The sequence below is a fragment of the Ursus americanus genome, chromosome 2, assembly GCF_024610735.1.
Source record: "Ursus americanus isolate L20-20 chromosome 2, mUrsAme1.1.p, whole genome shotgun sequence".
NCBI classification, from domain to species: Eukaryota; Metazoa; Chordata; class Mammalia; order Carnivora; family Ursidae; genus Ursus; species Ursus americanus.
Genome location: NC_142128.1, coordinates 41,309,113 through 41,336,476, shown reverse-complemented (window position 1 = coordinate 41,336,476; position 27,364 = coordinate 41,309,113). Strand labels below are relative to the sequence as shown.

Here is a 27,364-nt window from a genome sequence, read left to right as displayed (position 1 = left end):
AGGGGCTGAGAGATGGACGGCACCTCGCGCTGGGAGCAGAGGCGAAGCGTGGTGTAAAGAAGTGAGCAAGGGGATGGGGGGTCCTTTGAATAAGTGGCCACACACGTGTGTGTGACAGGCCTTCCAGGCCCTGTCTCGCCCAGAAGCTTCCCAGACGCACCCTCGGCCTGCCTCTCACAGTAGAGCTACTGGAGGTTAGAAGCTGATTCCCCCTGGACGTGTGTATTTATGTCCCCACCGTGTCCCCACCTGGTTGGTTCTTTTTATTGAGGAATAACTGACAAGTTAAACTGTGTACATTCCAAGTCTGCATCGTGGAATGACCGCCCCAGGCCAGTTCATGAACACAATCGTCCCCCACATCGTTACCTTCTCGGTAGAGAGCACGGAAGATCTACTCCCTCAGCAGATCTCCAGGACTGTGCGTGGTCCCCGACTTATGACGGTTTGACTCACGAGTCTCAGACTTCGCGATGCTGTGAAAGTGCTGGGCACTCAGTAGAAAGCAGCGCTTGAACTGTGGACAGGGGTCTTTTTCTGGGCTGGGAACACATGAGACGGCCCTCCCTCGTGATGCGTGGGGGCGGCCCCTGGGGTCAGCCGCGGGCACACTGACGGGCCCTCTGCCCGCACACAGGCGTCTGCTTGCCACTTCCGGTGCGGCCTTGAGACACGACGGGAGGCAGCCAGCGCCCGTGAGTCTGCAGACGGCAGGCCAGCGCCCGTGAGTCTGCAGACGGCAGGCCAGCCCCCGTGAGTTTGCAGACGGCAGGCTAGCGCCCGTGCTCGGGGCTCGGTTAGGGTCGGCCAGGCTAAGCTGCGATGTTTGGTGGGTCGGGAGCCCTTTGTCTGTCAAGGAGCATCTGCAGGCGGTTCTTACCAGCGGTTCTGCTGAACGGAGTTGAGTTGAGTTGACTTGGTTCTCCTTTCTCTCTAATTACAAGCTCCGTGAAGGGACGTGTGGGGTCGTGCTGTCACATTAAGTCTCCTTCCTGAAGCTCTCAGGTGACCCTCACACCTGAAACTCCTCCAGGTTCTCAGAACCACTAGTTGAGTGGAGGAAGGACCAGCTGTGGAGCCAGCTCCGTGCCGGGCGCTCCGAGCAGGAGACGCCCGGGCTCGTGGGCCTGGCACTGGGCCCTGCTCCTTCAGGCTGGCCAGACCCAAATGACTGAGGTCACTCTTGTAGGCTTAGGAGGCAGAAACTCCCAGCAACGGGGACAATGGGGCAGTCCTTCCCCACGTGGGGAAGCCAGCGTTTGAGGGCCACTGTAGGAGGAAGCCCCTGGGTCAGCCCGGGGCCTCTGAGGCTTCTGCTCCGTGACTGCCCAGAGCTGAGCTCAAGAGGGCTCCCTGGCGCCGCTGCCCCCACATCACGTCGGTGTGCTTCCACCACCCTCAGACGGGCTGCCCCAGAGCCGGCGCTGCGTGGCTGGGACCACAGCGCAGGGGAGGACAGTCCTTTGCTGGAGTTGCTTCCCCTTCCCCTCACCCCTCTGGCCCAGTGCTGCTTGAGATCCCGGTTCCCGAGAAGCTCCAGAACTTTTTAAGGCTTTATTTATTTATTCCAGATTGGACCACCCCTGGGAACGGAGGGCGCCCTGCCCGTGGTGTAAGGTGGACTGTTAGGTACTTCACTGGCCACAGGCTTAGGAATGCGTCTTTCACAGGAATTCCCATCCTGGTGGTCGACAAGGGGCACTGGCCATCTGTCCTCTTTTTCACTTGACACAGTCATCCAACTACACACCCTTTAGTCGCTAAAGCTCCAGTGCCTGCCCACCGTGCGCCAGCTGCCGTCCCAGGGGCTGGGGAGAGAGGAGACGCACCAGGAGTAGGTCCTGTCGCTGGAGAGCTCACGAGCCTCACGAACACCCAAGAGGTGGGAGCTGCCAAACCAGAGGGTCTTCAGAGGAGACCATCTGACCTGCCCCTCACTCCTCAGAGGAGGAGACTGAGCCCAAGAGAGGGGCGCTCAGCCGTGCCGGCTCCCACAGTAAGCAGCTGTTTCCGTTCACTGAACACCTGCTCCGTGTGCAGAACGGGGCTGGGTACTGGAGGCGCCACAGGGAACAAGGAGGGCACGGCCCCTGTCCCTCGAGAGGCCGGCTGTGTTGGTGGCTCCCGGTCTGGGAGACACTTTAGAGTCAGCTGAGAGCTCGAGGAAACATCCCAATGCCAGTGCCTCACACTCAGAGGCTCCCATCTGCTTGGTCTGGGCGCGCCCAGGTACGGGTGTTTTCAACAAACTCTGCGAGTGGGTCTAGCGTTCCAGGGGAGAGACAGACAAGGAGCAAGGAAGCACGATGGGCGTGCACCGAGACCTGCAGTGCGCAGGGGACACGCGGGGTGCTGAGCGAGAACGTGGCGGGGTGGGGACTGCCCAGGGCGAGAGCAGCGGGGCTGCCCTGTGGCCCAGTGGGCATAAGGGGGTCCTCGTGCGGCACAGCCGTGGAATCTCTGGGGCACATCGGCCACCCTGCAGACCCACAGACCCCTGCCCCGGAGCCCCACCTGGCAGCGAGCAGATCCAGCCCCCAGCCCACCCACGCCCCCCATGGACACACACTGCTTATGCGTGCCCACAGGCCGTTTTTAGAGTAGCTGGTAAAGCACATTTCCTGTGTTATCTGTATTACTGGATCCCAACGCTAATCCCGTGAGACGGGCAGGCTCGTGATGAATAGTTCCGTGACAGAGAGGCAGGAACAGGCTCAGAGAAGTGCATGACCTGCCGAAGGTCACACAGCTAATAACTGGATGTGGAGACTCCGGGTAGCTCGCCCGCCTCTGCTCCTCTGCCACCCCGCCCCCCCTCTGTCCGCACCAGGAAACTGAACCCCGCGGGGGCACGTGAGAGGGGTGTCAGCGCCCGCCTTCCTGTCAATCTGGGCAGAGCCGTGATGTGCCCCCTCTCGTAACATGGAGGGCCTACAGTCTCCCTCCCTATCGGGGAGTCAGAGAGGTCTGTGACTCGTCTTGGGTTCCTGCCCACAGTGAACCCGGTTACTATGGTAACCCGATGCAATTCTTTATTATAGGGTGGATGGTTTTCGTTTTGTATTTGAAGAGTCTGGCCAGCAGTCACGTTGCCATGGCTTGGCCCGTTGGTGGCAGTTAGGAGCAGAGGGGACCCACCGAGCAGCCGTTAGGGCATTTCTGTGTCTGCAGATGGTGGAAAGCTGTGTCTGGAAGCCCCCCTCCCCCCGCCGGCTCAGCTGCACTGGGGAAGGCGGGAGGGGGGTCCTGGCAGGCTGCTGGGCTGAGTACCCTCTCCTGGCTAGGAGTCACACCTTCCTCACGAGAACCGCTGAGCCCCGGCTGGTCCCCCCCGGGGAACAGCTCAGGGCTGTTTTGTCGAGCCTCGACTCCTCAGGGACCTCCTTGGGGCCGAGGCCTGGGCCTGCCCCATATGTGGGCCCCAGCCCGGCCAGGGCTGGCCACACAGCAGGTGCTCACCTTAGTGGTGTGGCCGCAGGGGCCTCCGCTGCAAGGAGGGTGAGGGCTTCCTGGATGCCAGGCGGGCTTCTGACCCCCGTGCACGTGGACCCAGAGCAGCATCACAGGGCCGGCCGCCAGCCGGGGTAGCCTGAGGCACAGAGAGGGTCACTAAGGTACCCCCATCACAGAGCTAGTTGGCTCTGGGGTCGGCATTCTGACCCAGGCAGTGTGGCTCCAGGATCCCCACCGCGGACACTCTGCTGCAGGGGGAGAGGAATGCAGGGAGCCTGGGGGTTCGTCCTGTAGGAACCATGACTGGTTCGCCTCCTCACCCCCTCCAGGGCCCTTTTAACAAGAAGGAGTGGTTCTTCCTCTCTTCTTGGAACAGCTAGTTCGGCGCGCCTCAGGCAGGCAGGGGCCCGGGGAGCAGTTTGGAGAGGCCAGCAGGGCGCCCAGCACACGGCCCCGAGGTGAGCCCCGCCGCTCTAACGGGCTGTCTGCTCCCGCCAGCTCTTCGTGATCGACAACGGCGCGGACGACTGGCGGATCGCCATGACGTACGAGCGGATCCTGCACATCGGCCTGGAGATGCTGGTGTGCGCCATCCACCCCATCCCCGGCGAGTACAAGTTCTTCTGGACAGCGCGCCTGGCCTTCTCGTACACGCCGTCGCGGGCGGAGGCGGACGTGGACATCATCCTGTCCATCCCCATGTTCCTGCGTCTGTACCTGATCGCGCGCGTGATGCTGCTGCACAGCAAGCTGTTCACCGACGCGTCGTCGCGCAGCATCGGCGCGCTCAACAAGATCAACTTCAACACGCGCTTCGTCATGAAGACGCTCATGACCATCTGCCCCGGCACCGTGCTGCTGGTGTTCAGCATCTCGCTGTGGATCATCGCCGCCTGGACCGTCCGCGTCTGCGAGAGGTACGCGCGCTCCGGGGCGGGGGTGGGGCGGGGGCACGTGCGCCCCGAGGTCGGCAGGTGCCCGTGCACCTGGGGGAGGGGCCGGGAGGGGCCGGGCCGCAGGTACGCCAGGGGCCGCGCCTGCCGTCTCCCCTGTAAACCGGTGCCGCGCGTTCTGTGCGTCCTTCGCTGCCCTTCCTCACCGACACTTTGCGACTCTGTGTTACGGCTTCCTCTCGGACGGGAGCGCGCTCACCAGCATATGCAAGGCTTCGGGAAGTCCTCCAGGAAGGAAACTGGTTTAATTTTGTTTAGTCCAGATATTCTCAAAAGTATTCACCCCAAAACCCTTACCGTTGTACACTGTTGATCCCTCGCTACCCGCCGTGTGGTCCACACACCAGCAGCTCGTTAGAATGTGGGACCTTGGGCGTCATCCCAGAGCTACTAAGTAGAATTTGCATGTTAACAAGTTCACCTGGTGATTTGCGTGCACCTAAAATTTTGAGAAGCACGGTACGGGAGGAACATACTTTGGGAAACACCATTTCAGGAGCTGCTGCTGGGCAAGAAGTTCACCTGCAAGATGACCTCATAGAGACCCACCTGTAACGCAGAGTGCCAGCCCCTTGGAACTGCCATCCTTGAGGCTCAGGGGCTGGACAAGGCCACCTCCCTCCACTGCCACCCTCATGCTGGCCTTGCTAACACCTGTCCCTTTCAAGTTAGCCCTGCGTATTCATTTTAATCTGATTTCCCATGTGGAGTCTGAGCACATCTGTTAGAAACCTGGATTCTCTCCCTAAGTGGCTGTGAGGCGTTGGGCAAGTCACTTCACCTCTCTGGGCCTCAGTGTCCTTGTTTTAGAATGAGGATCTCTTGAGAAGGAACAAAGAGAAGTTCACTTGAGAGGAGTTATTTTTATCATGTGGGGAGGCCCGGGCAAGCACCCTGGGTAGTTTACACGGATCTGGCAGTCCCGCTCAGTTTGCCGATAGCTGCATCGCTGATCTTCCAGGCACCAGTGTCCCAGCAGAGACAAAGCAAGAGACAGAAGTGTGGAGGAGAGTTAGCTAAAAACATCTCACGTCGGTACGTTGAGCCACATTTCCCACCTATTTGGAGATGTTCTATTTGCAGGTATTTGGCCAACACACACACAGACAGACCGAGAGGGTGTCCTTCTGCAGCCACAAGGGCTCCTTAGCATGACGGGGTCAGTCCCCGTGAGCCTGTGCAGGGTTGGGAGACATTTCTTGTGTGCAAAGCCCCGGGGACATGTGATGCCCACCCCCTCAGAACCCCACCCTGTGAGCTGGGACACAGCATCTGCTCCGGGGGGCAGGGGCGGGAGAGCAGACGCTCTCTGCAGCGGGGAAAGCTGGTGCTTAGATTCCAGCCCTACATCCCTCGACACACTCCGGCCTGAGCAACATCGTGCTGGCCACTGTACTTCCCTGGACATCGGTTCTGTCACCTGCAAGCTGGGGTCGTAATCCCTCCTTTCCAGGGTTTGTTGTTGCAATGAAACGAGGTAGTGTGTGGGCCTGCCCCCTGCAGAACAGTGGTCGTGGAAATCAACCGTCCTAATGGACGGCTGCTGGTAACTCTTGGGAATTCCGCGGCTGCTTCATATAAAGGGAACCAGCCAGTTCCTACCACAGGTAGGCCCCTGCCTTCCTGTTCTCCTTTCTAATTGGTTGGAGCCGAGTCTTCCAACAACTGTAATTGAATTTGCAAAGCCCTTTCCGGTGTTTGAAACCTTCCCCGTCCTCACACCAACCCCGCTTGGCATGTGTGCTCACGCCATTGTTCAGACGAGCACATGCGCCGAACGCGGAACGAAGTGTAGGCAAGTGAGTTTCATTGTTTATTGAACCTGCCACAAGTCGGTGACTATTTTTTACCCCAAAATAAGCATGCTTCCAAGTGTACAGTTTGCAAAGTACTCAGTTGCCTTCTCTTTGGCATTGAAGGGCCCGCCAAGGCTTCTGAGCTGAGGCTGGGTCCGCTGGCTCCCCGCAGCCTGCCAGGGCTCTGCCCGAAGTCCCAGCAAAGGCACAGAGAAACAATGAGCCAATCCAAGCCCTCGCGCCGGTCCCCCTTCTCCTGTGACCAAATGGCTTCTGCTCAGATGGAACCCGAGGCACATCACAGCTTTGGTGGGTGTCGTTGTCTCACCTGTGTTCCCGGCTCTCCCTCCGGTCCTGTGTGACATGCCTTCTGTGGGTCCCCTCTGTTGCCTTCCATAGGCCCGTATGGAGGTGCTGCAACCGTGCCCGCATTAGAGCTGAGGAAACGGGCAGCGAGCAGCAGCCTGAGGTCGCAGGGCTCGGAGCTGTGGCCTGGAATTTCCTGGGGACTCCGCGGCCCGGGAGTCTCAAGGCCGCTCGGCTGGTGCTTAGATCCCAGGCCCCTGCTGTCTGTGCTTGTGACCTTTATCGCTGTCTTCGGGGCTGACTTGGTAAATTCCCAGGCAGCCGAGCACCACCCTCATGCCCGCTCCTGACCATGGGCCTTCCCGCCCCTGGGGCTGTCAGCGGCCAAGCCCCTCCCCTGAGCTGCTGCAGGGCTCAGCCTCTGCCAGGTCAAGGGCACCGGGAGCATCCATGACTGGTCCGTGTAGGAGTGTCAAGGCCCAGCCCCCTCACCTCCTGCAGGCGGGCTCCTGCGGGGCCTTCCCTGCTCCAAGGCCCCCTGAAGGGTCGCCCGAGGCCCCCTCTGACAGCTTGGCTTCATCTTTCCCTCTGCCCTACCTGCCGCTCGCCCCCAGGGGCTGATGCTGAGAGCAGCCCCAATAAAGCTCCGGCAGGAGACTCTTTCTCAGGAGTCTGGCCTACGGAACTGTGAAAACACGTATAAATAAGCATGTTTTCTCCGCTGAAGCGCTTGTCTTACAGTGACCAAGCAGTTTCTTTCAGAACCCAGCGTAGACAATCGCTGTCCTTTCCCAGCGCCCAGTGCTAGAGAAGGGGGCAGAGCTCTTGACACAGGAGCCATCCAAACACAGACCAGACAGAAACTGGACGCGGGGCTGCTCTGGGGGGATAGCAGCAGCCGGCCAGGCAGGAGGGTGATGTGGGCACAGTGGCCGTGCTGTGGCCCAGCTGACCGGAGGGTGACGCTGGCACCTCAGACGGCAGAGAGGGTGCGTGACTTGCCCAAGGTCACATAGCAGCCTGGCAGGTTCTAGAAAGACTCCTGCCTGCTGATTCCCAGGGCGGACCTTGTTCACATTCCAGGCGCCTTTCATCAGTCTGGTCTTATCTCTGGTTGTATACACACACTTCTGAAGTTGCTATGGAAATCCCTCCTCAGCAAGACGCATTTGAAAAGACATTTCTCATCTCTTAGGTTGGCTTTTATGTGACAGGAAAGGTTTTTCACGTTTCCTCCTTCTGAGGAAGAGAGGGAGTTGGCAATCACGCAGCACCGTCCGCTCTGGGGAGGGCAGCTCCTGGTTGCCTGGAGGGCAGTGACAACACAGGCTTGTTTTCCTTGGACCCCAGAGCGGCCTTCCATCAGCGGCTGCCGGCCTGACAGTTGTGGCCCTCCGCGTTCTCTGGGATTCTCCTGGCCGCGTGCCCGCCTCCCACAGGCCTCCCAGAGCCCATCCGGGGAAGCTCCTCATTAAACACTCTCACATGCGCGCAGCCTGGCGGGTGGAGAGCCCCATCTTGGGGCTGCAGGCTGGAGAAGTGGGCTTTCCTGGCCCGCCCTCAGCAGAGGCCTGCCAGCTCACGGGCGAATGTTTATCTCCCTGCGGGTGGCAAAGAGGCCTCGCAGAGCACAGATAAAGCGGACTGTCTTGTGATCCCAAGCCAGGTTTTGTAAACCGCCTCCAGACTCTTTAACGGAATCCCTTTGGACTTTCCCTCCTGGGGCTCCAAGCTCTGCACACGGCCAGCCTGTCAACAGGTCTTCAGTGGTGATGGCGTGAATTTTCATCTGTTTCTATATGTTCGTATTCTCATGAGCAACTGGATTCTGGAGGCCCTGCCCCTGGAACTGAAGGAAAACAGCTACTGGCCCCTTCTTTCTCTCGTTCAGAGCCACCCTTCCCATCGCAGGAGGATACAGAGGCTTCCTTCCCCCACCCTCGTTGCCCGTGTCTCGGACAGCTGCCCTGCTCTGGTCTGCGCAAGCCAGAAGCCAGGAAGGGAGAACAGCCCCCCACCCCTGCATCTCCTTCCCACGAAGTCCTACCGCCTCTAGCAGGGGACCTCAGCTCCAAGAATGGGTAGGGACACGGTCTACAGCGGGACCCATGGTGTGGGGTTGACACAGCCCCCAGGCCGAGGCCTCGTGGGCTGGGCAGAGCTGAGAGCAGGGCCCCTTCGGCTGGAGGCACAGCGGCTACTGTGCAGCACGGGCACCGAGCCCCACGGGGGTCAGAGCTTCTATTCATAGTGATTGTTATTTCAAAACTTAGGATTTAAAACCAAAAAAAAAAAAATGTATGTATTTATTTATTTGAGAGAGAGAGAGAGAGCATGGGGGGGGGTAGGGCAGAGGGAGAGGGAGACGAGCAGATTCCCCACTGAGTCTGGAGGCCCAGGAGGGGCTCCATCTCACAGCCCTGAGGTCATGACCTGAGCTGAAATCAGGAGTCAGATGCTCAACCAGCTGAGCCCCCCCCCAGGAGCCCCTGCAAAGCGGAAGCTTTAAGTATTCAGTAAGTGCGTCGACAGTAATACATGCGTGCAACTAGGAATAAATATACATGTGGCAGCGGAGGGCACACACTGAGAATCTTTGTACTGATAGGAGTGCGTGGTTTTAAAAGCTTGCCGACCACTGCTTTGGGGTATCAGAGGACCCGTTAGTGAGGACGGGGAAGTACCCGCCACATTGAATGAAGCCTGCCCTCTAGCTGAAGGAAGGAGAAGTCAGTGGCCCTGGGGGCGGGTGGGGAGCCCAAGGGGTCTGGGCAGATCCCTCTAAGGGCACAGTGAGTTCCTGGCAGAGTGTGGGGGGAGGGGGATCCTCCCCAAGGCCCTGGAACCGGATTTGCTAATTAAGAAAGAGGACAGTAATTGTAGAGGCAGGAGAATGCTTCAGAGAGAGAGAGAGAGAGAGAGAGAGAGAGGCGGGGAGGGAAGAGCGTCGCTAAGGAGGCCGTGATTTCTGCGCCAGCGACGAGGGAGCAGACATGAAAGGGAACTGTGTTTGGTTCACATAAGCACAGGGTTCCAGAAAACTAAAACTGTCTTAGCACAAAGAAGATTCACATCGGAGGCACTGAATTTTTTAAAATGTGGAATGTGGAGGACGCACTTAAAAGTTCTTTCAGAATGTGGAACAGAACACAGATGAGAGGTGCACGATAGGTCAGAACCAGAGGCCCTACAGTCAGGGCTGAACCCGAGAACTAGAGTTATTTTGGAGGAAGAAACCAGGATAATCTGGATAACAGCATAATCAAAGACATACATCAAGAAAACTTTTCTAGAACTGGTGGCCTGGGGGTGGTGGGAGGTTAAGATTAGGCAGATGGAAACAGCTGTTCTCAGTCACAACAGGGACGCAACGTCATACCTAGACATATCCTAATAAACTGTTTTTCTGGAAAATTTACTGACTCTAAAGGTTAAGCAATCATAGGACACAGGGGCAGCATGGAACAGACCTTCCTCAGGAACCCTAAATTGCAGACAGTAGCGTCAATCCTGTCGGGGAAACAAGAACAAAAGTCACCCTTGGAGTTTTGTGGGCTCAGAAGGGAAACAAGCTGCACGTTTGGGCGAATGAATCACAATTAAGGTCTTAGTGCAATGGTGTGAAAGAAAGACAGGTGGACAGCACTGAAGCCAGGGAAACATGAAATCCAGATACATTTGACCATGACTGCAAAACCAAATTCTAACGTCAAACAAAAAGTAGGTTCTGGAAAGAGTAGATGTGTGATAAAAGATTCCATAACAATTAGAGTGTTGCGAACCTCCAGATTAAAAAATTGAGAGAAGTCTAAGAAGGATTAGATTTCTCTTGTGCTAAATTCATCATCTTAGGTAGGAGAGAACGTTAAAAACCCTATCATTCAGTTTTAATAATTGGAGAAATAGAGTTTAAATCATTTTTCAAACCTAAAGGTAATCGCAGGTAGAAGTTTTGAGGTGTGACGATAGGATAGCAGTAGCATCAGCCGAGTATTGTTTTACTTAACCTGCACCCCAGCTCCGTGAGGCGTGGGGGCCACTGTGATCTCCGCTCCCCGTGGGAGGAAACTGAGGCAGGGAGAGGTCAAAGCAGCACACCGGGTCCCAGAGCTGGGGAGTGGCAGACGTGAGACCCCAGAACCCTGCCGAGAGCCCCACTTTCCCTACCTTGAGAACGTTCGCTCCCCACATCCCTGCGGGAGACACACACACACACACACACACAACGGCAGGGACAGAAAGACAAAGAAGTAGGAAGAATTGAGAAACACAGAAAGCATGAAGGAAGATGAGAAAAAACAAACTCACAATTTATAACAGTCAACATAATTGAGTTTCCCTCCCCTGTTAGAAGGCAGTGTCTCTTAGGATGGGATTTAAAAGCAAAATTTGATTTCATGCTGTTTACAGAAGAGGTTCCTAAAGCGGAAAGACCTAGAAAAATAAATGAACAGCAGAGATTTATTAGGGAAGTACAAACCAAAGGGCAACTGAATAGAAGTCCTCATTTTAAACCAACTTGAATTCAAAGCAAACAGCATTAAATGGTCTAGAAGGACCATTTAATATGGATAAAAGTACCGTACACAGCAAACTGTGAACTTTTATGCAAAAATAAACAAGGAGCTAGAGACCTGAATTAATAACTGTTTTAATAATTGATAAATATTGAACTTTGTAGCCCATAAACAAATAATACATCTTCTTTTTAAGCATTCATGGAACATTACAAAAAATTGATCAACTTCTTGGCCACATGTTTCAAAATATCAGAAAAAATCTTCAGACATATTTTCTAACCACAAGACCATAAAAATTCAATTAAAAGGAAACTTTAGGGGAACTTTTAAAGTAATCTCCTTAGCTACAACTTGGCCAAAAAAGAATTATTCAAAACCACCATTAAACAACGATGACACTGTGTACCCAAACTCGGTGTGACCAAAGTTTTATGCACAGGAAAAATATCCTGAAAGTTTCTTATTTAAAAAAAATGAAGCATGAAAATAAATAGAATAAGCTGAAATTCACTAGGAGAAGAAAACCTCAGGAGAACAGATTATAAGACAGGAGTTAATAAAGTGAAAAAAAGAATTCACACATCCCAAATGATATCAGCTTCTAATAAATTTAATCAAGAAAAAGCTAGAGGGGCGCCTGGGTAGCGCAGTTGTTAGGCGTCTGCCTTCGGCTCAGGGCGTGATCCCGGCGTTCCGGGATCGAGTCCCACATCGGGCTCCTCTGCTAGGAGCCTGCTTCTTCCTCTCTCACTCGCCTGCTCTGTTCCCTCTCTCGCTGGCTGTCTCTCTGTCACATAAATAAATAAAAAATCTTTAAAAAAAAAAAAAAAGAAAAAGCTAGAAGACACAAAATTAGGAATTTTAAGGGGGAGTAAGTACTGATTCTGAGGCTGTTTTAATAAATAAATGAGAGTAGCTTCACTTGTTTTGAAAGAGAAGACCATTGGGGGGGGACTTTGCTGGATATTAAAATGTATTATAAAACGAAAGTAATTAAGTCCCTGCAGCATTACTGAAAAAGCAGTAATGAGAGATCAATGAAACCTAATGGGAAGCCCCAAATAAGCCCTAGTATGTAAGAACCCAGTGATGAGAGGGAAAACCAATTAGGAAGCCACAGGTTCTCCAGTAAATGTTAATGGGGAGATTGGAGATTAGGTACCTGGACGAAAAATCAAATCAAAGCCCGCCTCTCACCAGCTACCGAGAAAACTGCAGCCACGAGCAAAGCTGTAGAGAACAAAGTGAACATTTCGTCAATCCTGCGATGGAAAGAACGTAAAATCTCAGAAGACACATGAAGGAGAAGACTTTTGTATCTGCTGACATCATACGTACAATTTTATTTTATTTTATTTTATTTTTAAAGATTTTATTTATTTATTAGAGAGAGATAGAGACAGCCAGCGAGAGAGGGAGCACAAGCAGGGGGAGTGGGAGAGGAAGAAGCAGGCTCATAGCGGAAGAGCCTGATGTGGGGCTCGATCCCAGAACGCCACGCTTAACCGCTGTGCCACCCAGGCGCCCCGACATACGTACGATTTTAGATTCCTGTCCTCCAAAAAATACACACTTCTTTTAAAAGCGAATGTTACACTAGAGAAAATATTTGCAGCAAACATGATGAAAAGTAAATATCCCTGTTATGCAAAGCAGTCTCAAAAGCCAATCAGAAAAATTCAACTCAGTTAAAAAAAAAAAAAGGCTAAACAACATCGGAGAACCGCGTTGGAAGAAACACAGACGTCCAGCTTCCCCAGTCACAGACCGCGGATGAAGGCTACGTGGAGAGTGACAGCTTCCCCGGAATTGACACAGACGTGAATGAGGGTGATGCATGCCAGAGAAAGCTGTTCTTGCTGGCGGGGGGGGGGGGGCTGTCGCTTCTCCCGCAGGAGGGCTCGAGGAGAAGCATCCTGGGGAAGACGTCCGACAGCAGGTCTTGGGGGCCTTCACGACTTTGCAATTTCAACCGGTAATTCCTTCCAGGACGCTGTTCGAACGGGATGATCGATTGGTGTCAACATTTTTCAGCATGCGCCCCCCCCCAATAGTGGAGAATCAGAAACCACAGAAATGGCTGGGATTTGGGCGGTTAATCGCATTATAGCGCGTCCGCACGATGCGCACTTAGGCGACAAGGTAAAAACCAGCCTCCTGAAGCCCGCGGGCAGGAAAATAGTCATGGTATAGTGTTTGAAAAAGGAGGACAAAAATAGTATTCTATAGGGTGTTGCCAGTTTAAAATCGATACCAGACGCATAGAAAATGCTTGGAAACGCATAAATATTGCGTTTTCTCTGCGGGATGTGACGGGCGATTTCCCCCATTACGTTCTATTGTATTTTCTGCAATGAAAACGCATGACTTTATGTGCTCGTGTTTATTTTTTTAATGGAAAAAGGTAGCAGTTGCTTTTTTCTCCCTCCACAAAACCCCTCTTCATCTTGCACAGGAACTCGTGTTTTAGGTCAACAGAGCTTGGAAAGTGAGCTTGCATGGCTCGGGTTTACATACGATTTTTCTCAGAAGAGAGTCAAGTTCCTTCCCAAGGCCCCCTTCCCGCCTGGCAGCCAGCGGCCTTGGTGGGCAGGGCGGCGTCCGTGAACCGGGGCAAGTCCTCCTTCCCGGGCGGGTGTGGCGCTTACAGCCCCTCTGTAGCCGCGGGACGTTCCTGGGAGGACCTAGAGCTGGCGTCCGGGCAGGTGGAGTCTGCAGGTGAGCTGTGACCAGACGCAGGACTCCAGGGGGTCTTCAGCATCGGCTGGGGGCTGGCCGGACTCAGGGGCCCGCCAATGTGGACAGGTGGTATCCGTGGGAAAGAGCTGCTGCTGGGAGCGCGGACAGGTGGGGCTGGCGGGCGGGGTCTGCACAGGGTGGGCAGAGAGGGCAGGTGGGGGCCGGCGGGCGGGGTCTGCACGGGGCGGGGCGGGGAGGGCGGGCAGGTGGGGGCCGGCGGGCGGGGTCTGCACGGGGTGGGGCGGGCAGCGCGGACAGGTGGGGCCGGAGGGCGGGGTCTGCACGGGGCGGGGCGGGCAGCGCGGACTGGTGGGGGCCGGAGGGTGGGGTCTGCACCGGGCGTGGTGGGCAGAGGGCAGGTGGGGGCGGGCGGGCGGAGTCTGCACGGGGCGGGGCGGGGAGGCAGGGCAGGTGGGGGCCGGCGGGCGGGGTCTGCACGGGGCGGGGCGGGGAGCGCGGACAGGTGGGGCCGGAGGGTGGGGTATGCACCCGGCGCGGTGGGCAGAGGGCAGGTGGGGGCGGGCGGGCGGAGTCTGCACGGGGCGGGGCGGGGAGGCCGGGCAGGTGGGGCCGGGGGGCGGGGTCTGCACGGGGCGGGGCGGGCAGCGCGGACAGGTGGGGGCGGGCGGGCGGAGTCTGCACGGGGCGGGGCAGGGAGGCCGGGCAGGTGGGGCCGGGGGGCGGGGTCTGCACGGGGCGGGGCCTCCGTGCGCTGTGGGATTCAGGATAGACAGAGAGGTGACGCCGTGCCGGCAGACAGTCCCCAGTGACTCGGGGCGGGGCCTCTGCTCCAGGGCTGCTTCCCGTTCCGGACCTAGCAGCCCACCTTCCGCAGTCAGGTGCTCGTCGCGCACTTTCTCCAACTTGACTCCCGTGCCGCGCGCTCCTCGTTCTCGGTGACTCCGCTTCCACGTTGGCGGGGATTTTGCGCTCTTCGACACTGAAGCATGAAACGGTTCGTTTGTGACCAGTGTATTTGTGCTTTTATACTAAATAATAATAAGTTATTTATATACTAACGGATGACACCTCTTAGGAGAGTGGAAATTTGGGGACATGAGAAATGTCGGTAAGGTCAGCATTCCGAAGCACGGAGTTTGGGACATGGGTGCGAACTGAACTCCTATCTTTCCAGTCAAGTCAGTCCCTAAATTACTCCAGCCTGGGTTGCGCTAAACCCTGGGTTTCCCTAACCTCTCTCTGCTGGGAAGGGTTAGGGTCTGTTTGGGGCAGGACTTTGCCTTAGGAAGACCAGACCAAGCACTAGCCTTCTTCTCCAGCTGGGAAGGACTCCTCCACCGGGATCGGAGAGACGAAGCCCTACAGAAATGGGTTAGGATGACCGTCTTCCCCGTTCTGCCAGTGGAAGCACACGGCTGTGCCCTGCCGAGGGAAGCCGTGGGGCTCTTACAGGGATGCCTAAGGGCCTCGGGCTTCATTCTGACCCCTGGGGCCCTGGGGGAGGCAACAGGACCACAAGTCCTCCGAGTGAGCAAAGGTGAGGGGAGGGAGGGGTTCCTGGAGGCCACGTCAGCCACTGCTACGTGTGGGCTGGCATTAGTCAAGACAGGAAAACCACATTCTGTCAGCTTTTCCACTTTGGGTTGTTTTGTTTGTCCTTGGTGACCCCATTGTGCCCTGCACCCCTAGGGAAGGCGCCCACCAGCAAGGGACAGGGCCTCACCCACAGCCTTCGAGTGTGCGATGGTCTAGGACGAGTCAATGTGCTCTCCCCACCACCCTGGCTCCTGCCCCCTCTGTGCCACACCCACGCTGCTGTGGGGCCCTGCGGTCCAGCTCCCACCACCGCCGAGGGGAGATTTTCATGGGATTTTCTCCTGAGACTTGGCCACAGGCCCCCAGAGGCTGAGCTGGGAAGGAATAGGGGCAAGCACACATTCTGCTCCAAATGGCACCTCACTGAGCGCTCCCCGCACACGCTCCCCTCTACCTGGATCCCTACTCACCCCCCCCAGGCGTTTAGGAGCAACCACATCCGGGTTAGAATCCACAAGTCCTGACACACCTGGTCATGCTGTTCTCCCCAGAGGCTCACGGGAGCTGCCTGCCAGCTAGGCCCCTGCAGGCCAGCCCGGACGTGCTGCTATGGGCCTGACGGACTGGGCCCCCACCACAGGGGGGGCACAAGGCCTGGTTAGCAAAACTCCTTCTGGAAATTTTAAACATGTTTCAACTGAGCCAACACACACACAGCAGTGTGAGTGCCCAGAGGCTGAGTCCCGTGAGGGATGCGGCCTGAACTCAGGGCCAAGGACCGTCTGGCGCCTGGTTGTACGCGTACTCAACCTGACCAGACTCCGCTTCTACTGAGCGCACCCTGGGACGAGGAGCTCACCACTTCAAAAGACAGCTCCGGCCTAGAAGTACTGTCCTGATAGTGGTTAAAATTGAACTGTAGTTTGTGACTTGGGTCCTAACTCTGTTTTTTGTATCAACACAAAAGGAAGTCAAGCAACACGGTTGATTGACCATGACCATCTGAGCAGATGTGGGCTTGGGCCTTGCTTGGGCTTGCTCTCTTTGGCGGGCGACCCCGTGGGCCTCAGGACATCTGGGAAATGGGATCATTCGCAGAAAGCCCCTGGCAGAGGGCACAGCGCTCAGCACAGTGTGGCCTCTGGTGAAGCAGACTGGTACCCCTCTTCCACTGGAGGCCCTAACTGTTTGAGAACGTGTCTCCCTTCTTGAAACGAACGGTCTCTGCTCCTTGGACAGGTTGTCACAGGGCTCTGTTCTGATCAGGCCGCTGTCTCTGGCTCATCCTTCTCCCTGGTCATCTGTGTCCCCATTTGTGGGGATCCCAGACTGAATTCAGCAGCCCTTGTGTTAGGTAAATTCCCATCTTCTCGCTGTCATTCTCCCTTTTTATAAAGATTTTATTTTTTTGAGAGAGAGAGAGCATGATCTGGGGGAGGGGGAGAGGGGAGAAGGAGAAGCAGACTCCCTGCTCAGCAGGGAGCCCGAGGGGGGGCTCAATCCCGGGATCCCGGGATCATGACCTAAGCTGAAGACAGACGCATAAGCAACTGAGCCACTGTGAGCGCAGCCCGTGGGAAGGGCCCAGGCCCCCAGGGCAGGCACAATGGGCTGGGAACTGCGGAGGGAGACCCAGGGCGGCCGGCCCCTGCTCTGGGTGGGCGCCTTTGACAGCACTGCCACCCAGTGCGGCCCACCACTTGACAGGAGTCACGGCTGAGGTGAAGGCCAGAAGGCCGATAAGCCATGTGGAGATAAGGCAGGGCCCTGGATGTCCAGACGCCCGTGTCCTGCTCCCAGCTTTAGCAAGGGGTGGGGGTCTCGCCTGGGGGTCCAGCCCTCTGCCTCGGCTCTCCCTCTGATAAAAACAGTAGTTCATCCGACCAGTGGCCTGAGCATTGAGTGTTGAGCTCTCCTCCTCGGCTCTCCGGACCGTCCCTCCAGTCTGTCCTCTAGCAGCTCTGCCTCCTTGACCTGGGTGTGCTGCGTTCTCCACCATCCCCGTCACCGAGAGCCCACGCACCGGCTCACGAATGCGCCGCACCTGCCAGCCCCTCCCCTGAGTGGCGACGCCCTGTTATGACTAGTTTGCTAAGGAACAACGTTAGTAATCCTGTCGAGTCCCGCTGGTCACCAGCACTGTGTTAGGAGTCAGCTACTGTCAGAAAACAGGACATAGGGCTTTTCCCGCACGGAGAGTCTACCCGGGAAAAGTGGTAACGAGAAACAAGCGATGTCAAATCCGTGCTGCTTTCTGCGAAGGAGCTAACCCAAGGTTGCAATGACTCGCTGGGACCTGCTTGGAAGGTCGTTCTAGGGAGGATATGGGCTGACACCTGAGGAGCCATTTACAGACCAAGGGGGAGAGCGGCGTGTACAAAGGCCCTGGGCTGATGACGAGCATGGAGTGTGGAGTCACCCAAAGGAAGGGGATGGACAGGCGTGTGGCTGTGGCAGGGCCTGGGCCGCAGAGGGGGCAGGAGGCCCAGGGCAGGGGCCCAGGGCTGTGTTAAGGGGTCGAAGCCAAGTGCTGTGGGAAGCCTCTGAAGATGTTTAGCTGGTCCATTCCGAGAGTATCGCTGTGGCACCTCCAGGGAGGAAACACCGGCAGTGGGGAGGAAGTCACTGGGGCGGTGAGTGAGGCGCCGTTGCAGGGGAGGAGAGGCGGAGCTGGAGTGCTCCCCTGCCTCCAGAGCACATCACGCTGAATCACATGCATTTTCTTGTGTGCTGAGTGTCCCGACATCAGGTCTCCGTGCTGAATCGTCATGCTGCTTCTAATTTCTCCCTGCTTGTCTGTGTTTGTCTTCTTTCTCTCAGGAGCTTTATCAGTTAGTGCTGGCTTTTGGTTGCAAAGGACAGGAAATACAAAATAGTTGTAGCTTAAACAAAGTAGAAGTTTCTTTGTTGTGCAAAAAAGGCTGGACAGGGTCAATCCAGAGCAGGTGTGGTGCCCCAGAGCATCAGAGACCCAGGCTCCTTCTCTCTTGTTGCCCTGTCAGCCTTGGGTCATGGTTTCTTCCTCAGAGTTCAGGAAGGCTGCAGGAGCTCCGGCCATCCCATTTATTTCCACCCTGAAGGAGGGAGGAGGGAACAAAATCAGATGTGCTTTCTCTTTAAAGACATTTCCTGGAAGTAACACTTGTCATTTTCACTTGCCTTCATTGGTCAATTGCCTGGATGGAAAAATGTGGTCTGTATTATGGATAGCCATGGCTCGTTCCTGGGTTCTTTGACTGGTGAAGCAGGGAAGGGCTGTTGGGTCACGAGTCTCTTAGGCTCGACACCGTTCGGCATCCCTGCGCCCATCCCCCTCCCTCCAGCTGCATGCAGGCGTCAAGGCCCGTGGTTCTTATTCTGCAATCTCTCTCCAGGGCATCTTTTCCCACTGCCTCCCTGATGCAGAGCTCTGCCGTCGTACGCGGGCCCGTCGAAGGAGCTCCTCTGGCTTCACACTGTACCATCACAAGGCACGTCCTGCTACCCCTAGGACCTGTCACTGCTCCCTCTAGATTAGTCCACGTTCCCCACTTCAACGTCAGGGCCCTCAGCAGCCCGACCCTCGTCCGCCCATGATAAAACTGTGACGTTCGATTTCAGTACCATGAGCACCGTAACAACACCTCTCATCTCTAAATGTCAGGTTCCTTGTGCGCAGGCTCGAAGGCAGTGGTGCCCAAGTCTGAAAGCCCAGACTCGCAGCCTGGCTCAACCGAGGACCGAGCCGTGTGGCCGTGGGCAAGTCACTTCCCTCCGTTAATTAAGACAAGCGTCTAGGCCTGTAGCTGGATCCTGACAAGCGGGGGTCCTTTCTGTCCCTGAGTCTCATTCTTCTGATCTGTGGGTTGGAGCTACAGCCCCCAGGAGGGTTATGAAACTCAAACAAGAGGAGGTGAAAAAGCCGGGAAGACCACAAACTCCAGGGTCGTGTTCTCCCGCTTTCCTGTGGCCCTGGGAGGGGACCAGAGCCCCCATCCTGGGGATAAGGGCCTGGCAGCTAACCGGGCTCCGTGATCCGTCCTGTCCCCCGACTTGCAGGGCAGCAGAGACCCGGGACCCTGGGGTCCTGACTGCCCGCTGCAGGCCTCTCAGGGTGTTGGTTAAATTGGGGGGTTGTCTTACATGACTGTGTTGGGACCGAGGGAGAAAGAGCAAAATGTACGAAGAAAGTGTAGGGTTTTTTTGAAGTTTGGGCCATGAAGTCACTTTACAGTTTGTTTGAGGGTACGCTCTCTGGGACCAAAACAGAGATTGTGGTTGGTACTGTTGACACCCTGGGTTTTCGCGGGAAGCCACTTCCTGTTAGCCACTTCCGCAGGTCATGCGGCCCTTCGCCTTCAAGGCCACGTGTCGGTTTGGGGGTGGAGGAGTGCTGGAGACGGGCTAGACACTTTCTGAGAACGTCTATGTCAGAATTAATAAAGTAAACACGTACATTGTCAAACTCATGGCGTTAAGTAAACATAAATGTAGTTAACTGGTTGGAGCTTCGTAATTATTTTGTCAAGCTTCACACATGAAACCGCTCCCACTTAGTTACCAGCATCCTTAATTTGTTTTGTTCCTGTTTATAATTTAAAGTGTGGGTTTTATTTAGGGATAAATGTGTCTTGAGGCTTTTCATTAGTTTAGAAATTAGACGGTACCCTCCCAAGGTTGCCAGACTGTCCCTGTGACCGAATCAGGCCGAGTGCCAGGGCTGCTGGGCTGTGGGCCCGGGGCCTGGAGCCGAGGAGGGGCGGGGTCGTCCTTGGTGAGGTGCTGGCTTCTCGCATACGGCATCCCATTTAACGCTCACGGGAACCTTTCGTAGTGTCTTCTCCGTGTCCGTCTGTGTGTCCCGGATGGAAGGACAGGCCCAGGGCAGTGCAGGGCCTTGCTCACCGTGGTGTGAGTTCGTTCGCTTGACTGCTCTCGCCCAGCAGAAGGTGAGTGTGTAAGAAAGGGTCCACCAGAGCGCCCAGCGCTTGCAGGAGGAGAGGGAAGAAGGAACACATCCCATTGTTCACAGCTGGCACCGGCTCCTGCCCGGAGAGGGCCATCGTCCTGCAGGCCTCTCCCCGGGTCCCTTGGTGGCTGGGCGTCACCTGGCCTGGGCACCCCCGGCCTGGCCCTCCCTGACCCACTCAGGGCTCCAAGGCTCCAGTGCCCAAGGCTGCCCGAGCTAACTAGCAAACAAACCTGTGTTTGGGGGAGCGGGTGACGATGATGGCGGGGAGATCCTTGTTTCGGGACAGTTGTGTTTCCTGGAGAGTCTGTGGGGAATCGTGCTATTGTTCAGGGCGCGTTTATTAAAATCACTCGCCAGGTGAAAAGAGAAGCCGCTAGGTGCGCGTTTGCTGCAGGAACCGTCACCATCAGCAGCCCCGGCGCTAATCACGACGGATTCGATCCAAAAATAAATAAATAAATAAATAAATAAATAAAAGAGGCCTTTCCTGCATGTCTGCGTCTCTGCTCCCTCGTTTCAGCGAGCCGGGTTCTCCTCCCCGTCTGTCGGCTTCCCGGCTTGACAGCCGTCGGGCTTTGACTCCGCTCTCTCTGCTGCTCCTGGGCACCACCTGCTCCTGGGCACCACCTGCTCCGCCCCTCCTCTGCGGTTTTGTCCAGAGAAGGGTCAGAGGTGGGTTGCAGTTTCCAGGCAGTGTTTGTTGCCTGGCAACGCGTAAAGAGCATCTTCTGTGACGCTGTTTCCTGTAAAGCAGAGTGGAGCTGGGCGCCGGGATGAAGGAGCCGGGGCCTCGCGGGGCTGCCAGGGAGGAGGAAGGGGACAGAGGCAGCCGGGCTAGCATGGCGGCCTGAGGGCAGGCACGCCCGGCTCCCCCTCACCTGCCCTGTTGCAGGAATCTTGTGTGTTCAGGGGTCGAAGGTCTCAGCGAGGGGCCCGGAGAGGCTCCATGTAGCAGGGCAGCTCCTTGCAGGGGTGAGGGGAAGCTGGGTCAAGGCCGCTTCCACTGACTGCCTCGTGTTCCCCACAGGACACCGAAGGCCACCTGTCTGTGAAGACACCTGGGGTCTGTCTGTGGTCGGTACCCAGCCACAAGCACCCAGAGCCTGGGCAGGAGCTGGGGGAAGGGCAGAATGTGATCAAGAAACCCCCACCTTCGAGCTGGAAGGGGCTCTGGAGCTCACTGAGCCACATTCTCCCCTTTTACGGATCAGGGAACCCAGGCCCAGAGGACAGAAGTGACTTGCCCAGAGTCCCACAGCAAGTCGGAGAGAGTTTGAGACCCCAGCCGAGGGTCTTTCTCCTGGGGCGGACCGCGGGCGTACATGGCTGGTACCTCGGGCGGAAGAGGCAGCGGGGTGGTGAGGGCACAGCGCGCTGGTCCTACCAGGCCCCTCTCCAGCCTCGGTCTCTTCACCTGAAAGGAATGAGGTTGGACGGGCTGGAGGTAGCCCCAAGGCTCAGTGACTCCCAGGGACAAAGATGACCCAACAGGCAACATGCCTCCTGCCCAGGTCTTCACCGCGAGTCCGTGTCTTTCCCTTCTGGACAGTCCTGGGCTCTGGGCTGACGTTCCCCAGGAGAAGCCCATTCTGCGGGCAGAGACCCTGCACGCAGACACTTGTCACTGAGCCTCCTGGGAATCTGTGTCCTCCCCAGCGGGCCCCTTGAGGCAGTCCGGGTGGGGGCTGCAGCTCCGTCCCGTGTGGGCACCAGGCTGGGAAGGCGCTATCAGAACTTGCAGCCGCCGGGAGCTGGAGGGCCCTGCGGCCCCGTGGCGAGGCCCCCTCAGTTCACAGATGAGCAGATGCGGCAGCGAGGGGTCACCTGACGCCGTGCCCTTCAGGCCCCCCAGGGCCCATCTCTTCTCCTGTCGTGCCCCTTGCTCCCCTCCAGCAAGAACGTCTCAGCTCTAGAGGCCAAAAACATGAACCTGGACGCGGAGGGCAGTCCGGCCCCAGCTGCATCCTCTCGTTCTGCTCCCGAGGCCGCAGAGACAAGCACGGAGAGGCGCACAAGCCGTTTGGCCTGCGCCCCAGGACGTGAGCCTCTCCTTCCAGCTGCCGCTTTCCGAGATCTTGGGAGACTTACAAGTTCCTCCAGCAAGAAAGTCTCCCCTTGGCAGGAAGAGTTGGGTGTGTGCTAGCTGGCTCCGCTCCTTTCGCCACATGGTACGAGCTTCAGAATTTGCATTATTTCTGACGTGTTCCAGGACTTTCCATCTAATCATGTCAGCCAAGGTCTGGGTGGTTTGGCTGTGGGACAGGTGGGCCTGGACCAGCCCCTGAGACCCAGCCTCCCCCAGACTTGTCACTCTTCTGACCAGGGCCCACCACCAGAAGTCCAAGGGCACGTGCCACCTGCATGCCCAGGCCTGTGGAAAGAGGTTGGAGACAGCCACACTCCACATGTAGGCAGCTGGTGGTCAGGGAGAATCCTGCAGCCCTGGGCCCCACAGCCACGTCCCTCTCCTCTTGGGCGCCCGCTCTTTTCTGTGGCAGGGGAGGCTGTCCAAGCAGAGCTCCCACGCCCTAACTGGAAGCCTCACTGCTCTGGGAAACAGCAACAAGAAAACTTCTGTCCAGGGCATTTCTTCATCCTCTTCCTCTTTGTTCTTGGTCCCCGGGTGGTCCCCACCTCCTTCCCACACTAACACAGCCCAGGCAAGACTGCAGCTCTGTGCCCTCCTCAACATTTGCTCTCCTGGGGAGCTGCCTGCCTTTAATTCTCTTTGGAAAGTGTAACTGAGAGGAGAAAGACACCCTTCTTTCCTTTGAGGTTCCAACCAGGACCACCGCCTACACGGCATTGCCCTCCAGGGGGCGGCGTTCACATTGACGTCTCCATGAATGGTGCTCCTTGGAGTTGCACAGTGTACAACCTGCACCGCTGAACAGGGCAGCCCTGGCTCCGGCTTGCTCCCTTGTGAGGCCAGCTCATTGCAATACAGATCTAGGATCAGGTACCCAAGAAAGGCAGACTTCCCAGCAGTCTCCAGTCAATTACTCTGGGCCTCCACTTCCTCAAAGGCATGATATGGTCGAAGATGGGGCTGTGGAATCAGCCAAGCCAAGCTCACACTTAGGCTCTGCCATGTGGTAGATGTTTTATTATGTGCAAGTTCCCAACTACAACTGAGCCTGAGTTTCCAGTTCAAGAAACCAGGAAATGACGATACGAACCTTGTTACCGCGAAGATTAAGATAATGTACAGAGGCTGGCCCGTGTTGCACCTGGCCCGCGCTTGACAAACGGTAACGATTATTGTTATTTTGTACAATAGAGCTACATCTCCAGGCCTACCTGCCTCACAGAAAGCGTCCCAGAAACAGAGTGAGATGAGAAACAGACCATCTCTAAGGTCTTGAAGGAAATGCTTTACAAGAATCCCAGCCGCAGGGATTCTTGTCTCTGTGTATGAAAAACTTTGCTTCCGAGTCAGCGCTGTGACTGATGGTGGATGTCGGGAAACGTCCCAACCAGGAGCAAAACAGCGCACGTGTGGCAGACCGGGTAGGCGGTGCTGAATGAAAACCAGGGGCAGCAGCTGTGAGAGAAAGCAGAGGCCCACAGAGGGGAGGGAGGTGAGACCAGATTTAATGTCCCCCCCTCCCTGAAACCCTGGCCTCACGGGCTGGCCCGGGGCCATGCAGAAGGGCGATCCCAGGAGCAAGCACACCATTAGATCCCATGGGGGAAGGTGACACAGAGGAAAAGAATGAGGGAGAAGACAGAGCACAGAGGCTCTAGAAGGAACAACAGAAGCAGGGGAGCGCGGCCTGGGGTGCAGGTGACCCACCATGCAGGCAAGAGGCACCCATGGCTCTTGGGCTCCACTCTTCAGAGCCCTGGGCTGTGGACTTTGACAGAACCTCTTTATTGGCCCTGCCTCTCCCCCACCTGGAGGCCCCCCCCCTCCTCCCCCTGCTCGTCCTAGGTGGCGTGCGTGTCCCGTCCTCAGAGTCCCCCCAGGGGCACCGCGCCGCTCCTGGGTGCTCACGTCTCAATTGCAACTTGGCCTTTTTTGTTTTCGTGTTATTGGTCGGCCTCCCTCCTGGGAATGTAAGTTGCACAAAGTAGGTGCCCAGTCTGGTGCGTAGTAGGGGCTTGTTCATAGCTGTCGACCTAATGAACTCATCCCTTAAGCCAAGTCTGGTGCGTAGTAGGGGCTCGTTCATAGCTGTCGACCTAATGAACTCATTCGTCAAGCCCAGTCTGGTGCGAGGTAGGGGCTCATTCATAGCTGTCGACCTAATGAACTCATCCCTCAAGCCAAGTCTGGTGCGTAGTAGGGGCTCGTTCATAGCTGTCGACCTAATGAACTCATCCATCAAGCCAAGTCTGGTGCATAGTAGGGGCTCGTTCATAGCTGTCGACCTAATGAACTCATCCCTCAAGCCAAGTCTGGTGCATAGTAGGGGCTCGTTCATAGCTGTCGACCTAATGAACTCATTCGTCAAGCCCAGTCTGGTGCGAGGTAGGGGCTCATTCATAGCTGTCGACCTAATGAACTCATTCGTCAAGCCAAGTCTGGTGCGTAGTAGGGGCTCGTTCATAGCTGTCGACCTAATGAACTCATTCGTCAAGCCCAGTCTGGTGCGAGGTAGGGGCTCATTCATAGCTGTCGACCTAATGAACTCATTCGTCAAGCCAAGTCTGGTGCGTAGTAGGGGCTCGTTCATAGCTGTCGACCTAATGAACTCATCCCTCAAGCCAAGTCTGGTGAGTAGTAGGGGCTCGTTCATAGCTGTCGACCTAATGAACTCATCCCTCAAGCCAAGTCTGGTGCATAGTAGGGGCTTGTTCATAGCTGTCGACCTAATGAACTCATCCCTCAAGCCAAGTCTGGTGCATAGTAGGGGCTCATTCATAGCTGTCGACCTAATGAACTCATCCCTCAAGCCAAGTCTGGTGAGTAGTAGGGGCTCGTTCATAGCTGTCGACCTAATGAACTCATCCCTCAAGCCAAGTCTGGTGCGTAGTAGGGGCTTGTTCATAGCTGTCGACCTAATGAACTCATCCCTCAAGCCAAGTCTGGTGCATAGTAGGGGCTCATTCATAGCTGTCGACCTAATGAACTCATCCATTAAGCCCTGGCACATGCCAGGCACTGAGCAGGCCCTTATATTTTACCATCGGCAGGACCTCAGGGAGCGGTGCGTCTTACAGAAGGAAGGCCGATGGGGAGGGGCCCGCGCCGCACCTGGGCCGTGTAGCCGACAGCCGGCAGTGCTGGGTCCCGCGCCCCGTGCCCTCTCCCGCAGCCACCTCCAAATACCGTGGAGGACGCGCTTCCCATGCTCCAGTGCTTCTCCCAAACATATTGTTTTTCTCCATTTTCATGCATTTTTATGAAACATTTCCAAATCAGGAAACATGGAAATATTTTTTAATAAGAAGAAAGAAAACATTGCAAATAGAGAAACTGACTCAGAAGGGTTTGCCAGATAGCCATCTGGCTTTTAATTTAATAACCATTCAGGGAGGCTGACAGCGTTCCCCTTTGTGAAGGAAGCAGCCTGTGGAAGTAACGGTGCCTCCGTTGGCAAACTGGAGACGTTGGGCAAATATGTCAGCAGAACAAAGGGAGGAAGAGCCCCAAGAGAAGAGAAGTGCCCACCGAGGGAGGCTGAGCTTGGCGTTCTTGCTTGGACCTCCCGCCACGGCCTGTCAAGACAGGTCGCTCCAGATGGGTGACACCAACCCCATGTCCCGAGTCTTCCACATTTGGCAAAAGTCTGCAGAGAAAACTGCCAGAGGAGACGTGCATGTCAGCACATGTGTGAGGAAATCCACACCAAACTGTCCGCAGAAGGGCCACGAGCCATGTCTGCTCGGTGGCGAGTCGCAGCTGGCTTGTGGAGGCTGTTGTGCTTCTTGGTGGTGGTGGGTTTCTCCCCCTTTCAAAATCACTAGAGGCCCTGCGCCCATGCTGGTAGCTCTCGGGGCTGGAAATAAAAGATTAGACTTGCTTTGGAAAGATCCAGGGCTATTGCCTTGAGTTATCAGTAGAAGGAAGCATCCTTCCTTCCCTAAGTTCAAAGCGAGCTCTTAACGCCTGGGACGCCGGATCTAGCGATAAAGTGCATTATCTGTGTGCACGCACCGTCCTGGGCGTGAGGGCTGCTGGGCTCGCGGGCAGCCTGGGTCCCCAAAGCCGTTCATTTCACTCTTCAAGATGTTTATAAGGGAAATGGGTTTTAAGAAAAGAAAGAACTTTCCTTTTTTCTTTGCCTTGATGTGAATTCACCTGCAGTCGCAAGAAAGGGCCCATGAGCTGCTCTCTGCTCAGCTGCCGTCACGGGTCAGTGGCTCTCCCCCCATCGAGCATTTCCCAGAGCCTCTGAAACCGGCTCACAGAACACCCTTAGGACACAGCAGCGACCCCCCGAAGCTGGACTCACCCCTCCAGCCTTCTGAGGGTGCTCCATCGTTAGCCGGTGGTATCGCGGTGTGGACAGAGGCAGGGGCAGGAGTGAGACCCAGAGCTCACGAGAGCGCCGCCGGGAGCCAGAGCTTGTCGCGCTCGCTCACGCCGGCCTCCATCCCCCTGGCAGGGCCTGGGCAGGGGCTCTGCCACAGGAGTGGGTGGCCACGGCGCCCCTCGCCCCACCCCGCCCCTGCTCACGGCAGCTGCCATTTTTAGGGTCAGCCTTTCACTCACTTCTCTGAGAAGCTGGTGTGGCCAGTTACTCTCCTGAGCTGCTCGTTGCTTCATGATAAAACCGGGGCGAGAGCCCCTGTCCTCAACCTTGTCCTGCTGGCTTGTGATAAAGACAAAATGGGATCATTCACTCATTCATTCATTCAACAAATATTTACTGAGTGCTAGAAATACGGCAGCAGGCAAAGTAGGGGCCGTCCTGTCCTTCATGAGGCTTATGTTCTAACGGGGTTGACAGCCAAGAAACACAGAGCTTACCCAGTATATATTATGTCAGGTGGGGATCTGTGCACGGGGCAAGGGGACGGGGCAGGTTGCAGTTGTAACTGGGGTCGACAGGGGACCTGAGAGCCTGACGTCGAGCAAAGACCTGAAAGCATGTGAGGTGAGCGCCTTCTGGGGAAGAAGAGCAGGACCCAGAGTCGAGCAGGAGTAAAGCAGACACCAGGTGGCAGGAGCAGAGCCATGAAGGGCGGCTCACGGACTGT

The 27,364-nt window shown here is 56.2% G+C and overlaps 1 protein-coding gene across 2 annotated transcripts in view; it reads left to right on the top strand.

Moving 5' to 3' along the window:
- Nucleotides 1-27,364, top strand: part of KCNN3 (potassium calcium-activated channel subfamily N member 3) — a 137,141-nt gene that overhangs the window by 73,961 nt on the left and 35,816 nt on the right. For both annotated transcript variants that reach the window (XM_045784128.2, XM_045784127.2), the window contains exon 3: nt 3,952-4,370. In XM_045784128.2, the coding sequence (XP_045640084.1) occupies nt 3,952-4,370 (419 nt within the window). The remainder of the gene's footprint in view (nt 1-3,951; nt 4,371-27,364) is intronic.